Raw genomic sequence first — 15667 nt, forward strand, 5'->3', positions numbered from 1 at the left:
TAACTTTCAAGTTCTATTTTTTTTATCTGTTTCATATTCGTAAAGTTCATTTCTCATTTAATATTTAATATTGATTATCTAAAAATTATTTAAAACTTGCAATATTAAAATTCATTTAGACATTTGTCTCAACACTCAAAATTCTGTATTTAAGTTACTCTAAAATCTTTTGGTTTAAAATAAATCTTTTTATCTAATATTCTTTGTCATTACTTAAGTATTTTTTTATTTAAGTATAAGTCAGTTTGCTTACGTATAACAAAACTCCCATTTATCTATTTAATCTCTTAAATGTACCTGGGCCCAAACTAATTACGGGAAATTCTCTGGGCCTCTTACAGGAGTCGAACGAGACACTTAATGATCACACTCGAATTATATTTTACAATCGTTAAAAAATGCAATAAAATCATACTCAAATTTTTTATAATTAATAAATATGTAAAGAAAAATTCTTTACATAACATTGTGAAGAATATAAAATTTTTATATTTAATTATTTATTGTAAAATTTTATCAAACGATCAGCTTCTCGCCACCCAGATTCAATTGCTCCATTGACTGTAGCATAATGATACGCAGTAGCTTCTCCAGCAAACTGTAAAACCTAAAATAAAAATATATCTTCAAATAAATTTTAATAAAAATATATTTAAAAAAAAAAATAATAATAATAAAATATATTAAAATAAAATATAATAAAAATAAAAATATATTAAATTATATATTCTTCTTACTGGTGAATCATCTTTCATAATTGGCTCAGCATAATCTTTATTGTCAATCCCATTGACTTCAGCTTGAACAGAACGGTAACTCCACGTTCCAAGAAAATTTTCATTGCTGCTCCAAGAACTCCTAACAGATATATTTATATAATTTTGCTATTAACGCTTAAAAACGACAATTAAAATACCGTTTTATTATCGAAGGCTCCGTAAGGTTGCAGGCTTTTCCAAAAAACCTCTTTAAAATATCTTTGACCTGTTCTTGGAACATTTCTTCAGGAAGAGTTTCCATTTCATTGACATGAGGCCCAGTGACCCATAGTATAAACAACTTGGGCTTGTGCTCTGTTTGGTATCCTACAGATAAACCGAGCATCCATCTCTTCTGAGGCTAGAACAATATTTTTAATTAAATTAAAAGTTTTTTTATATAACAATAAATGAATAAATAAGTAAAATGCAAAATTTATACATCATTTTCGATTTCTTTTCGGTCTTCTTCAGTCCAATATATCGCCCACAAACCAATTGGTTTATTTAAATACCATGGGACGTCATAGTAAATCAATATTTTAGCCGCTTTTCCAAAAGAAAGAGTCTGAAAAAAATAATTAATGTTTTAAAAAATTTTTTTTAATATTTTAATGGGATTTTTATTACTTTTATTGTATTGAGTTTCTTCTCAGGCAACTGAGGCTTGAATAAAGTGTCGATATTCTTCTGAAGAACTCCTAAAGACACTGTAACTATTACATGGTCAGCCAAGTATTCTTCTTTATTAGCAGTAATTACTTTTATGGGAGTTTCTTCATATTTTATCTCAGTAACTTTTGTATTAAGCTTTGTTATATTTTTCACAGGTAATTCTTCTTCCGGATTTGGATATTTTTTCTAAAATAATAAATTTTTTTTAATATTAATATTTTTAATTACATTAAAAGAAAAATTAACTTGAATCAGGAGAAAATTTCTTGAATCAAGAAAATAATTTTAAAGAGTTTAATTGTTTTGAATAAAGACAAAATATTTTTTAATCAAGAATAATTTCTTAGTTTAAGAATTTTTTTATTTAAAAGAAGATAAAATGGTAAATATTCACAAGTAGGGTCAACCATTTTAATTATAATTTTTTTTTTAACGAAATTTCTATTTGATTTTATTGAAAATGAGCAATTAAAAAAGAAAAAAAGTTGATTATCACAATTTTAACAAATTTTCAAAAAAAAGTTATAAATTTTTTAGAAAATTGTGATATTTAACTTTTTTTTTTTTTTTTTTAATTGTTCGTTTTTTTGCGTACTTTTGAAAAAAAAAAAAAAAAATATATCAAAAAAACAGAAAATAGAAATTTTATCCAAAAACATGAGAGCCAAAATTTTTTTCCAACTTTTGAAGGCAAAAAAGCTATCGAAATTTTTATTTTTTCCTTTCACGATATTTTTTATCATAAATCGTAAAAACAAGCAGAATAAAAAAATGTTAATTTATTACCTAGTTATGGCCCAAAATGGGATTGACCCCACTTGTAAATAGTTACCCAAAAAATTTTGTAATCAAGAAAAATTTTTAAGCTTAAGAATTTTTTTACTCAAAAGAAGATAAAATTCTTCAAAATTATTTACTAAATTCAAATAAATTTTTTTTGTGTATAAAAACAGATTATAAACCATAAGTATGTCCAAAATAGTAGCGTAAGTTCGTTCTTTCCAATTAATAGCCTGGTCTCCTTCACATTCTGGATAATCTCTGGCACCCTTTGCCGAAAGTTCGTACCAAGTTGGAGCAGCTTCATTTGTCATTTCCACCATGTCCAAAAAATGAAGCAGAGGTTTGTATTTATTGGCAGGTATTTCTTCGTAATTTTTAAAAAATTCCATGAACCTGAATGTTAAACAATTAATAATATTTATTTAAGCGTCTGAAGATATTTTAAAAATAATTATTTACTTCTTCTCGGCGTATTCTCCAAAAGAATCGCTTTTCAAATCTTTGAGGCTTTCATTGATAGAATCGTACGAAGTAATATTCTCCATAAGAAATTCAACCAATGAGCTTGAAGCATTTAAAGATATTTCTTCACCATCAGATCCGTATATTTTTAAATTAAAATGAAACTCTTTATTCTCGCTCAATCTTTCAAGGAGCCCCAAGGGCCAAGCTAGTTCAAATGCAACATTATCATTTTCTCCGTGCACCCATTGCGCTCCTAAGTCGACTAAATAATCTCCTAAAATACAAAACTTAGTAAAAATACAATTATAAGAATTTATCTTGACAGGTAACAAATTTTACCGATTTTAATTGAATAAACTCTTCCACCGATTCGATTTTCCGCTTCGAGAATAGTCACATTTCTAAATCCATTTTGAAGTAATTTTGAAGCTGCTGCGATTCCGGATGGTCCTGAACCAATTATTAAAATTCTAGGAGATATTTCTTCAGAAGACAACACACAGTTAACCAAACAAATTAAGATTAAGAGTTTCATTGTCGCGCTCTGAGGATTTTGTAACTGTGATTAAGACAGCCCCCGCGTTTCATTTTATAATAGAAGAGATAAAGTTGATATTTGATCTTGTGCTATTTTATCAACGTCAGAGTTCATTTGATTTTTGTCCATTGAAGTAATCTGAAGGACTGCTTGTATAATCATATTATTGATTTTTAATCAAAAAAATTGATTATTAATGTAATCATTTATTGTTCTTTCGTTAGGTCATCTAAACTGATAAACTTCAAGACTAAATATATCTAATAAAATCTAGTTAGTTTTTTATTTTCTTCTTATTATTTCAACATGATACTGAAGTTAGCTGACACTTGTAAATTTTTTTAATTTTTACAAAAAGTCTACAATAAAAAAAATTCTTTAAAAATTTTGAACTAATTTTTTTTTTGAATTTTCACATGTGGAATTTTTTTATTAAATTTTTTTTAATAATAATTTTATTGCTATATAAAATTATAAAAAAATTTATTTCAGTTAACTTCAGTGTTTTATTTCAATGCGATTCAATTTTAATAAATTGAAAATAAATTTAATATTTTAAATAATTAATTTTTTTTATAATAATTAATCAAACGATCAGCTTCTCTCCAGCCCGAATCAATGGCTCCATGAACTGTTGAATGATGTGACGACGTAGCTTCTCCAGCAAATTGCAGCACCTTGATAATAAATCAAACTTTAATAATCTAACTCTAAATTAATTTATCAATACTAATTAATAAATATTTACGGGCTTATCATCTTTCATTATAGGCTCAGCATAATCTTCAATATGAGCATTAGCAGTATCAGCTTTGACTCCTCGGAAGCTATAAGTTCCCAGAAAATTTCCGTTGGTGTTCCAAAGAGTCCTGAAGAAATTAATAAATAAAATATCTTTTCAATAAAAACCATAAAAATTCACCTCTTCATAATTGTAGGCTCTGTGAGGTTGTAAGCTTTTCCAAAAAACCGCGTTATAAATCCTTTCATTTGTTCTTGGAACAAATTATCAGGCGTTCGTTCCATCTCACTAACATAAGACCCGGTCACCCAAAAGAGCATCAGCTTCGGTCTGTATTCCACTCTTATTCCCACTGATATTCCCAGCATCCATCTCTTCTCGGGCTGTAAATTAAGTATTAAAACAAAAATTGATACTATTATTAATCATACAATACAATACAATACATACATCTTTTTCCATTTCTTCCCTGTCAGCAGCAGTCCAATAAACAGCCCTGAAGTAAACCGGTTCGTCCAACCACCAAGGATTTTCGTAGTACAGAATTATTTTAGCGACATGTCCGAAAGAAAGGTTCTAAAATAAAGCAATTGATATTATTATTATTATAAATTAAAAATTTATAAATTAAAAAAATAAAAAGTACTTGTATTGCATTAAGCTTCTTCCCAGTTAAATGCGGATTAAATAGTGTGTCGATATTCTTCTGAAGAACTCCTAAAGATGGCGTAACTATTACATGGTCAGCCAAGTATTCTTCTTTATTAGCAGTGATTACTTTTACAGGAGTTTTTTCATATTTTATCTCAGTAACTTTTGTATTTAACTTTGTAATATTCTTCACAGGCAATTCTTCTTCTGGATTCGGATATTTTTTCTAAAACAGCAAGAATTTTTTAGTAAAAATATCTTCGATTAAATTAATACTGAAATTAAGAGACATCTAATAATTTTTAGATTTCTTTTATTAAATTAATTATTGTAAGAAGAAATGAAAAAAAAAAAAAAATTCAATTTTTAGAAGCTTTAAAAAATTACAAATGCAATTTTTTAAAAATAATTTTTTTAATCTAGTTTCTTTTTAAAGAAAAATAAAAAAATTTTCAAATATCTGGGAACTTTAATCTAAATACAAACCATCAATATGTCAAGAATTGTGGTATAAGACCGTTCTTTCCAATTAATAGCCTGATCTCCTTCACACTCATCGTAATCTCTTACGCCTATTGCCGAAATTTCATGCCAAGTATCTCCGGCCTCTAACACCATTTGCATCAAATCAAATAGATGAAGCAGAGGTTCGTATTTATCAGCACTTATTTCTGGATGATCTTTGACGTATTCATGGAACCTATTCAAAGAAAATTCATAAATTTCATTCATTTTTGGGGTAATACTTTTGTTTTGCAGAAGAAATATTAATTTACTTCATTTCTGCGTATTCGCCAAAGGAACCACTTTTTAATTTGTCAATATTATCACCAATAGAACGATCTACTTCTCCAAGAGCCTTAGCTAGCGGAGCGGCGACATTTTCTGGTATTTCTTCTCCAGAAGATCCAAATAAGCGTGTTCTAAAATTGAACTTGGTAAAATCTTTGTTTTCGGTTGACTTTTCGAGAAGTCCTAACGGCCCGGCTAGTTCAAAAGCAACGTTATTTTTCTCTCCGTGCACCCATTCAGCACCGAGATCGACTAAATTGTTACGTCCCGGTTTCCTCACAGGTTTGTAGGTAGCCGGTAGAACAACTAGAGCTGGAGATAAAGATGTTACGACCTCCAGAGTCGTAAGTAGAGGTTCTCGAATTAACTCCGAAATAACTAACTTCGGTGAATTTAATTAACAAATAGCTTTATTTAACTATTTAAAATACACGTTTAATTAATATGATTTGACAACTGCCGTGAAGTACGTAATGGTATTTCGTAACCGGAATTAATAGTCTCACGACAAGTATAAATTATGAAGAGTCTTAAGTGCGTAACTTTAAGATTAAGAAGAGCCTCGAACTACCCGTGCACCCTGCTTATATGTCCTCGTCCAAGGGCCGCGCCCTGGGAAGAGTAGGGTTGCGTATCGGGCCCCGAACGTCCTGTTCTCCTGAGTTGATGTGCGTGGCGTTTCCGAGGCCCACTCGGATGACGCACGCTGACTCAACTCCAGAGTCCAGGACACGCGAGCGTTCGTTATCGTTTGTTTATTTAGAACATTCCTCGAATGTTCTCGAATACCTTGTGTACTCAACGCTAGTTGTCTTACAATGAATCATTCTTGTTTTTCCATTAACATTCTTCGAGAGAAAATGTTAATGTGAACTTAAAATATTCTGTTTACTCAGGTGTTGGCTGAGTTTCACTTTTCTTATCATTTTCTATTTCTAATATTTTAGTATTTAATATTTAACATTTGGAATTCTTTACTTATCATTTTACATTATTATTTATAAAATAAGAATATTTATGAAATTATAGTATAATTATTAGAGTTTTGAATTAGCGCGCGTATTTACTATAGAGACATCTGCGAATGCAGGTGGGGACGTAACACGACCCTCCCTCTAGACAAGCGTCCCGCTTGTTACTTAGGGGGTGTTGAATGTAATATCTACTATAAATAATTGAAAATTATTTCGCGCGTTATGCATTGTCCTAAAAAAAAATTTTCAGGTGTTTGCCCTCTCCCAGTAGACTCGCGTCCCCGTGTGTCAAGGTTTACTTCCGAAAAAAATTTTTCAGGAGTTTGCCCTCTCCCAGTAGACTCGCGTCCCTGTGAGTCAAGGTTTACTTCCGAAAAAAAAATTTTTCAGGAGTTTGCCCTCTCCCAGTAGACTCGCGTCCCTGTGAGTCAAGGTTTACCTCCGAAAAAAAAGTTTTTCAGGGAGTTTGCCCTCTCCCGGTAGACTCGCGTCCCTGTGAGTCAAGAGTTACTCTACTGATTTCGTAATAACTATTTTACCTGTCATGGGATTCTTTTGTAAATCTTTCTTAATTTTCTTTAAATGGTAAAGTAGTTATCGAGTTTTGTAATTATTTTACGTTTATTTTTGTAACATCGAATTGCTCACTACGTACTTATTTTTCTCTCTAAGTATTTGTCTGTTTAAAATTTATTTTACGCTTTACCGGAATTTTAGTAGTAATACTCTTTTTACTTAATGCTTCTAATTTTATCATTACATATTTATTTTAGTGATTAAATGTATAATTTTACTTTGGATATCTTTGGGCCTCTCAAAGGTCCTAATCTCCTTATTTTCGGAAAGGAAATAAACGTACTTATGTTTTATCTTTTTTTTTTTTTTTTTTTTTTTTTATCACTTAAGCTATTAGTCGAGACGTCTACTGCTAAATTAGAAAAAAAAATTTTATGCATATATTTATGAAAATTGTTATAAAATATTTTATATGTTCCCTTTTATTTATTCGTGATTACTATTAATGTTAAGGTTAACGTTTGTTATTTATTTATCTGATTACTGTCTTTATTTTTTTGTTTCCTGAAAGAAAGTTAGTCTTTATTTTTCTGAAAAAAAAATTTGTTTCTCGTCATATTTTCTGTTTTACATGTACTTATTATTGTTTTATAGTTATTTTTGTTTATATCTTGAATTTATAATTTCTGATTTATCGTTTATTTTTCTTTACTTTCCTGTATCTTTAGGGAGCGAATAGAAAGAAGAGAAAAAAAATTTCTTGATGATAACGAGAGAGACGAGAAGATATGAAAAATAATTGTTTCTAAATTGATTTTGGTATTTTGTGTATGTTTAAAAAAATTTTTATTTATGTATTCGAAAAGGAAAGGGTTCTTGAGAGAAGGAAAAAAAATTTGTCACCACGTGTTTGTAGTTGTCAATTTTTTTTTTTTTTAATTTTTATCGTTAAATTTAAGAAATATTCATTCACGTAAGTGTGTTCCTGTATGTATGCTGTAATTTTTACATAAAAAATAATAGGGAAAAAATGATTTGTTGCGATATTTATTCGGTTACTATTATCGTCATTTTGTCTGTCATCGTCGGAATCGTCCATGTATGAAGCGTTTATTGTTCGATTGGAATTGTTTTGAGTTTCGTTTAATGTTGTATTTTCTTTTTCGGGATTTTCTGTATCTGGAATGGGTAAATTAGGATTTTCGGGTTCTGTTTGTACGTCGATACGATCGAAATTTATTTGATTTTGAGCTTGGCTCGTTTTTTGTGAATTTGAATCTTTTTTGGAATTTAGTGGGATTAAAGGATTTATGTTTTTAGCGATATTATTTTCGGCTATTGTTGATAATTTTCTTTTTGTTTTCTGAATTTTATTTGTATTTGAATTACCGTTATTATTATTTTTGAGTGCTTTTAACGTTACCATTATGTCAGGTAATTTGATGTTTTTTTGTCTTTTTGTAATTTTATTGTTAAATTGTTTATTTTGAATTTTCTTTGAAAGAGTCTGTATTATTTTTGGTGTATGTTTATGTATGTGTGTATGTGTGTTTGTGTTGTCTGATCCACATGTACATGTTTTCGGTTTTCTCTGTCTCGTTGACCTGCGTAACGGCGGAGGATCATTAGTCTTTACCGTTTGAACTATCTCTTTTCTATCGTCTTTGTTAAAGTCTATTTGTTTGTCTGTTATTTTATTTTCTGTCTGTTTAATAAGCGTTAAAGGTAATTGTTCAACAGATGGATCTACTGTCATTGACTGTGTCGCGTTTGAAATTTCTTGTATGTCTTCTGTAGACATATTATTGTCATTATTATTATTAATAATAGCTTTAACTGTTATATGTTGCGGGTGATCGCCACCTGCGTCTGAGGACCACGGTATGGCGCCTCCCATATCTTCTACTTTACGTTTAACTAATTTATTCGGTGTTCTTTGAGAAATTGGAATTGTTTCTATAGGAGATTCTGAACTTATATCGTTTGAATTATTTGAATATATTTTAGATTCTACGATTTCTGATTCTTCAGTATTTGATTCGTCATCTGAAGTATCGATAATTCTAAACGTCGTTTTACTAATATTTTTATTAATTCTTTTACGCGTACGAAATATTGGAGACGGTGTAAAATCCGCGAACTTTTGTGTTCTCTTATATTGAAGAGGAATAAATCTATTTTTGAATTTATTATTTTTAATTTTTGTATTTACGTTTGGAGTAAATTGTGTAGATGTCGTTGGTATATCTGTGTTTTCTGTAGGTGGTAATGTAGGTTCTGTGATTTTTGTGTTTTTGGATTTTTGTGTTTGAGAATTTTTGGATAATGGATTCTGTTCTTGTGAATTATTTTTATTTGAAGATTTATTTGAATCTTTATTTATGTATGATAAGTCGAAGTCAGTCATGTCTGATTCTTCGTCTGATAATAAAACTTCATTATTTCTAATGAGTTTCTTTCTTAACGTTAGTGCGTCAATTACATTACCCGATACTGATGATGATGATTCATCAGAATAGTCAGGTAAATTGTTTACATTACCTACCATGCTAAATTTATTTTCTGTATTTGATGATTTTGAATCATTATTTGATTTATCGTTTTGATTATTATTATTTGATGAATTTTTATTTTTGTCTGAATTCATTTTGTTATCCGTATATGCTAAATTTAATTTTGGATTTATGTTTTTGTTTTTGTTATTTGATTTATCGATAGGGTGTGAAATAAACCGTTTTTCGTTTTGGTCGGAGTTTTCACTAATCCTAACTTTATTTGATCCCTTTGAAAATGACCGTTGATTTATAGGGTAGCTACTCCTATTTTCATCGCGTATTTCTAAAGGTATTTCGACTGAGGCGCATGGCTCAACCGCCTGAATATCTGTTTCAGGTTTAGAATTTTTATTTGAATTTTTATGAACGAACGCATTAGCTATCTGAATCTTTTTGTCAGATTTTTGCCTTTCGACTGGGTCGTTTGATCTCGCCGCCTGAGTGCTTTCATCAGGTAAAATCGCGATTTTATTAGCCTCCTGGTTCTTTTTGCCAGTAAATGAGGTCCTTTCGACTGAGTCGCTTAACCCCGCCGCCTGAGTGCTTTCATCAGGTGAAATTTTTGAATTCGTATTGCTAATCCCGTCGACTGAATTAGTAACGATTTTTGAAAATTTATTTTTAGTGTTTGAATTTATTTTTGAATTTTTGTCCGAATTATTTGTTTCTGAGTGGATAGCCACTTTCGGTTTTTTTGTAATTTTGATCTCAGAACCTGATGTATCGGTTGTTCTGAGTCTCGCGATTCCCGGTTTGCCCGTGGGTCGCCATTTAAATTTTATTGGATAAACTTCGCGTTTTTCTGGTACCGGATTACGTGACAAGGCATCGGCATTTGTATTTTTCCTACCTGCTTTGTATAATACAGTATATTCGAATTCTTTAAGACGCTCTCGCCATCTCATTACACGAGATGTTGGGTCATTCATAGAGTTTACCCACACTAAAGGTCTGTGGTCAGTAACGAGAGTGAATTCTTTACCGTAAATATAAGGCCTAAAAGTTTTCATACCGAATAGAGCTGCAACCATCTCTTTTTCTGTTGTAGAGTAATTTTTCTCGTGTTTATTTAGTACACGAGAGGCTGCTGCTACTATTTTATCTTCACCTATTTTACCCTGAGAGAGAATTGCACCAACTGCGTAGTTAGATGCATCGGTCGTTAAAATAAAAGGTTTTGAAAAATCTGGATATTGCAGTATTGGAGCTGTACACAGTTTATCGCGTAAAGTTTCGAAAACTTCCTGGTGTTCAGGAGTCCAGATAAATTTTGCGTTTTTACTTGTAAGATCCGATAATGGCTTAGCTATTTTTGCAAAATCTTTTATGAAACGTCGATAATAACCAGCAAGTCCGAGAAATTCTCTTACTTGTGTGGTACTAATGGGTCTTTTGTATTCTTTAATTGCTCTAATTTTCTCGGGGTCAGGTTTGACACCGTCGGCAGAAATGAGATGACCTAAGTAAATGACTTCTTTTCTTAGAAATTCGCATTTATCGGGTTGAAAACTTAAATTGGCTTTACGTAAACGTTCTGCTAATCTTTCGAATTTAGAAGTATGCTCTTCGAGAGAACGAGCATAAATGACTATGTCATCTAAATAAACAAATAAATCTACGCCTTGTAAACCGCGTAATACTAAATCCATTAATCTTTGAAATGTCGCAGGTGCATTTTTAAGTCCAAATGGCATTCTGTTAAAGTGATAATGACCACGAGGAGTTGTAAATGCAGTTTTATGTTTATCTTTTTCATCTACTTTTATTTGGTAAAAACCTGATTTTAAGTCGAAAATTGAAAAATAAATTGCACCGCCTAATTGATCAAGTATATCATTAATTAGGGGTAATGGATACGCATCGCCAATAGTTTTCTCATTTAATTTACGATAGTCAATTACTAGTCTGTATTTTATTCTGCCTTGAGAATCTTTTTTCTTAGGTATGATAAATAAAGGTGAATTGTATGGAGAGGTAGATGGTTCGATAACATCCATTGACAGAAGTTCAGTAATTTGTCTTTCGATTTCCTCTCTATGTGAAGGAGGATGCCTATATTGTCTAGTATTTACCGGTATATCGTCTTTAGTAGGTATGATATGTGAAGCTACTGATGTTGCTTGCAAATTTTCTCCCGGAATGCTAAAGAGGTCAGCATATTTTTCGATTAATGAAATTATTTCTTTACGCTCTTCATCATTCAAATGTTCTAAACGCAAGAGACTTAATACATTATCAACGCGATTTTCCCGGGCCCTGGTACTTTTATTATCTTGTTGATCTGTTTCATCTTGCGGTAAGGAAGTGCTACCTTCTTCGCTTGTTTCAAAAGGATACAAGGAGATTATTGGCACTTTTACTTTGACACTTTTACTAAGAGTATTTATTGCATACAAATGAGCTATACCATTACGATTACTAACTATTGCTTCTCCAGCAAAAATACCGTCACCTAAATCTATACGAGGCACGTATCCTTCACTAAGATTGTTATCTACTCGAACAAACATTGCTGTTTTAGTTCTAGGTTTTAAGACAATATACTGTTCTTCTGTTAATGAGATTTCTAAATTATTTAATTTTGTGAAAGTTACTGTATTTTGAACCAAATCGATTATGCCGCCTTGTTCGCGTAAAAATTTCATACCGAGTATGCCTGTGTAATCTAAAGGAAAGTCATCTGAGACTACATGAAAATATGTGTTTTTATTAAAAATTTGAATTTGTATTCTACCGAGTGTAATTGCTTCTGAAACTCCGTTTAAATTGTAACAAAATGAATCATCGATTAAATTTTTATTTTTGACTTCGCTATATTTGATTAAATTTAAATTACACCCAGTATCTAATAAAATTTTTCCGTAACTTGAAATTATATCTTTTGATTTAATCATTATGGATGTAGGCTTGTAATCCGATGACATTGCGCCTACGAAATATGTTTTGAAGGCTTTCTTATTTTTAATTTTGGTTCTGGCACTGCTGGGGCAACGCGTTTCCCCCTGATGTGCCTGGAGGGGAAAACGTTTGTCCGTTTCCCTGTGCCGCTTGAAGTCCAGCTTGTTTACCTAGGTCATAACTTCTCTTACGACATTCTTTTTCTACGTGCCCGAAATTTTTACAGTAATCACATTGCGTTTGACTACTATTATTATTATTATTATTTTTATTTTTATTTTTATAGTAATTACCGTTGGAATTAGAATTGTTTTTATTATTATTTCTGTTATAGTTATTATTTTTGTTATTTCTGTTGTAATTATTATTATTATTATTATTTTTAGAATTTTCGCTCTTTAAATATCTACAATCTCCTCTATTATGATTATTTCTCTTACAAAAATCGCAATATTTATTTGTCCCGTTTGAATTTGTTTGGGCATTTTGTTTATTATTTTGTGGATTGTTTGTTTGATCTGTAGTTTGGTTATTTTGTATTGCGTGACAGTCTGTATTGTTAAGAGTTTTAAACATGTTATTTATATTACTCATTGACTCTAATGTCTTTTCCGTATCTGATGCTGCTTTAGCAGCGGTCTGAAGGTCTACGTACTCTGCTTGACGCAGGTATATTGCTATTTGTGGGAACAATCCGGCTAAAAGGTTTGGATTGCCATTTCTGAAGCTATTACTTTCTTTTCATTTTTGTTTATGCCTGTTGAATCTTCTATTTCTGCTAATGTTTTTCTCAAATGTTCATCTACTCTAAAATGAAAGTCCATAACGCGTTCGTTAGGTTTTTGTTTAAATTGGTTAAATTCATTTAGCCAAACAGAAACTTGTTTGCTACGACGATAATTTAAATTTAAGAATGCAATTAATTGATCTACTGTGTTTATTTCTGCATTTAATAGTCGAACTAAAGGTCCGCCTTTACATTTTGAGATTAATAATCTAACTAATACTTTTTCGTCTACTTCGCGAATATAAGCTTTCGCGTCAGTACATACTTTCGTGAATGATTCTACTGGAATTGTCGATCCGTCGAATTCGGGGATAGTCTTAAGAAAATAGTCAAATTTATTTAGATTTGGGGTACCGAAAATTTGAGGGTTAGCTCTTTGTTGTGTTTGATTTTGTGCGTTTAAATCATTTTGAAGAGTTTTTATACTATCATTAATTAATCGTTGACAATTTTGTTCAAAACTATTTTTCATTTCCTCTCTCTCTGTTAATAATTCTTGAATTTGTTGTTCTAGGGCCTGTATTTTACCCGTAGTTTCTGCTATAGTCGTTTCCATAGCTTCGGTGCCGTTAGTCATTTTGGAAATTTAATAATAAAAAGAAAATTTTACGAGAGAAAAAAAGAAAAAAAATTTGAGCGATAATCGAGATTGTAAAAAAAAACAATAATATTTTTGGGTTGACGAGAAACAAATATTCAGAAAAATAAATGACTTACTACTTAGGAGTAATTATATTTTGAAGTTCTCGTTTTTGACCGGGCTGATGGTTGTCGGCTTATCTATTCTGTCCTTGGGCGTTGGCTGTCGGTGTTGTCCTAGGTCTGGGCTGCACTGCGATGTTGATGGCTTCTTCTTGATGTTTTATCTTCGATGTATTTTGTTGCACTTTTTTTTTTTATTTAATTTTTGTTTTATCGTTTTTATGTGTTTACGATAAAAAATTTTGTTAATTTATTAAAAATTTTGTTAAATTTTTGATTTTTAATTTTGAACTGCTCTTCTTTTTAATTCCAAAAAAAATTTTGCGTTTTTGGAATAAAATCACTGTTTAATTAATTTTTGAATTAAGTGTATTTAAAGAATTTGTTAATTTTAGAGTCGTTTTATAAGCACTTGTTTTTACTTTTGTAGTTTACTCACTCGTTTGAGAAGAAAAATGTTCTTATTTTTGTGACGTGTTCGATGAAGATCTCTGGATGATGTTGAGTTAATTTTTCCGCAATGGAAAAAAAAATTTTTTTCACCAGTCTCTTCGGAGGCGTGGGTTCGAATCCCACCGCTGCCACCAATTTATTTATATTATTAGTTGTTACGTCCCGGTTTCCTCACAGGTTTGTAGGTAGCCGGTAGAACAACTAGAGCTGGAGATAAAGATGTTACGACCTCCAGAGTCGTAAGTAGAGGTTCTCGAATTAACTCCGAAATAACTAACTTCGGTGAATTTAATTAACAAATAGCTTTATTTAACTATTTAAAATACACGTTTAATTAATATGATTTGACAACTGCCGTGAAGTACGTAATGGTATTTCGTAACCGGAATTAATAGTCTCACGACAAGTATAAATTATGAAGAGTCTTAAGTGCGTAACTTTAAGATTAAGAAGAGCCTCGAACTACCCGTGCACCCTGCTTATATGTCCTCGTCCAAGGGCCGCGCCCTGGGAAGAGTAGGGTTGCGTATCGGGCCCCGAACGTCCTGTTCTCCTGAGTTGATGTGCGTGGCGTTTCCGAGGCCCACTCGGATGACGCACGCTGACTCAACTCCAGAGTCCAGGACACGCGAGCGTTCGTTATCGTTTGTTTATTTAGAACATTCCTCGAATGTTCTCGAATACCTTGTGTACTCAACGCTAGTTGTCTTACAATGAATCATTCTAGTTTTTCCATTAACATTCTTCGAGAGAAAATGTTAATGTGAACTTAAAATATTCTGTTTACTCAGGTGTTGGCTGAGTTTCACTTTTCTTATCATTTTCTATTTCTAATATTTTAGTATTTAATATTTAACATTTGGAATTCTTTACTTATCATTTTACATTATTATTTATAAAATAAGAATATTTATGAAATTATAGTATAATTATTAGAGTTTTGAATTAGCGCGCGTATTTACTATAGAGACATCTGCGAATGCAGGTGGGGACGTAACAAAATAATCAGCTGGAGCATAATACAATTATACATTAAAAATTAGCCTATTAATGAAGATATTTACAGTTAAAATTCTTACCTATTTTAACAGAATAAACTCTCCCTCCAATTCGATCTTCCGCTTCGAGAATTGTGACATTATTAAATCCATTTTGAAGCAATCTTGAAGCTGCTGCGACTCCTGATGCACCAGCACCGATAATTACAATTATAGATGAGATTTCTTCAGAAGAAATAACACTTATAAAACCTAGTAGAAGAATTAAAACTTTCATTGTTGATCAAGAAGAAATAATCAAGTCTACTGACAGTAAGATTTGTTTTATAGTCATAATAGCTGTCTAATAATTATAATATCTCTTCAATTTATTATACATG

The 15667-nt window shown here is 30.9% G+C and overlaps 1 protein-coding gene across 1 annotated transcript; it reads right to left on the bottom strand.

The window, feature by feature from the left end:
* Nucleotides 1-478: 478 nt before the first annotated feature.
* Nucleotides 479-15633, bottom strand: LOC123274572 (spermine oxidase-like). The gene is made up of 17 exons (XM_044742258.1): nucleotides 15369-15633; nucleotides 15293-15298; nucleotides 5389-5662; nucleotides 5099-5312; nucleotides 4608-4838; nucleotides 4412-4537; nucleotides 4142-4344; nucleotides 3968-4088; nucleotides 3788-3896; nucleotides 3021-3248; nucleotides 2676-2955; nucleotides 2396-2609; nucleotides 1389-1619; nucleotides 1201-1326; nucleotides 917-1119; nucleotides 738-858; nucleotides 479-607 (listed from the first exon to the last, which is right to left on the bottom strand). The coding sequence occupies exons 1-17, from the start codon at nucleotides 15562-15564 to the stop codon at nucleotides 497-499; spliced, it is 2994 nt and encodes a 997-aa protein (XP_044598193.1). The 5' UTR covers nucleotides 15565-15633; the 3' UTR covers nucleotides 479-496.
* Nucleotides 15634-15667: the final 34 nt, after the last annotated feature.

The sequence above is a fragment of the Cotesia glomerata genome, linkage group LG1 (assembly GCF_020080835.1).
Source record: "Cotesia glomerata isolate CgM1 linkage group LG1, MPM_Cglom_v2.3, whole genome shotgun sequence".
NCBI classification, from domain to species: domain Eukaryota; kingdom Metazoa; phylum Arthropoda; class Insecta; order Hymenoptera; family Braconidae; genus Cotesia; species Cotesia glomerata.

Coding starts and splice junctions, on each gene's coding strand:
- LOC123274572 (XM_044742258.1), bottom strand. CDS start 15,564: ATGAAAGTTTTAATTCTTCTACTAGGTTTTATAAGTGTTATTTCTTCT. Junction 4,089..4,141: donor GAGCCTACAATTATGAAGAG/GTGAATTTTTAT, acceptor TAATTTCTTCAG/GACTCTTTGGAACACCAACG. Junction 608..737: donor TTATGAAAGATGATTCACCA/GTAAGAAGAATA, acceptor TTTTTATTTTAG/GTTTTACAGTTTGCTGGAGA.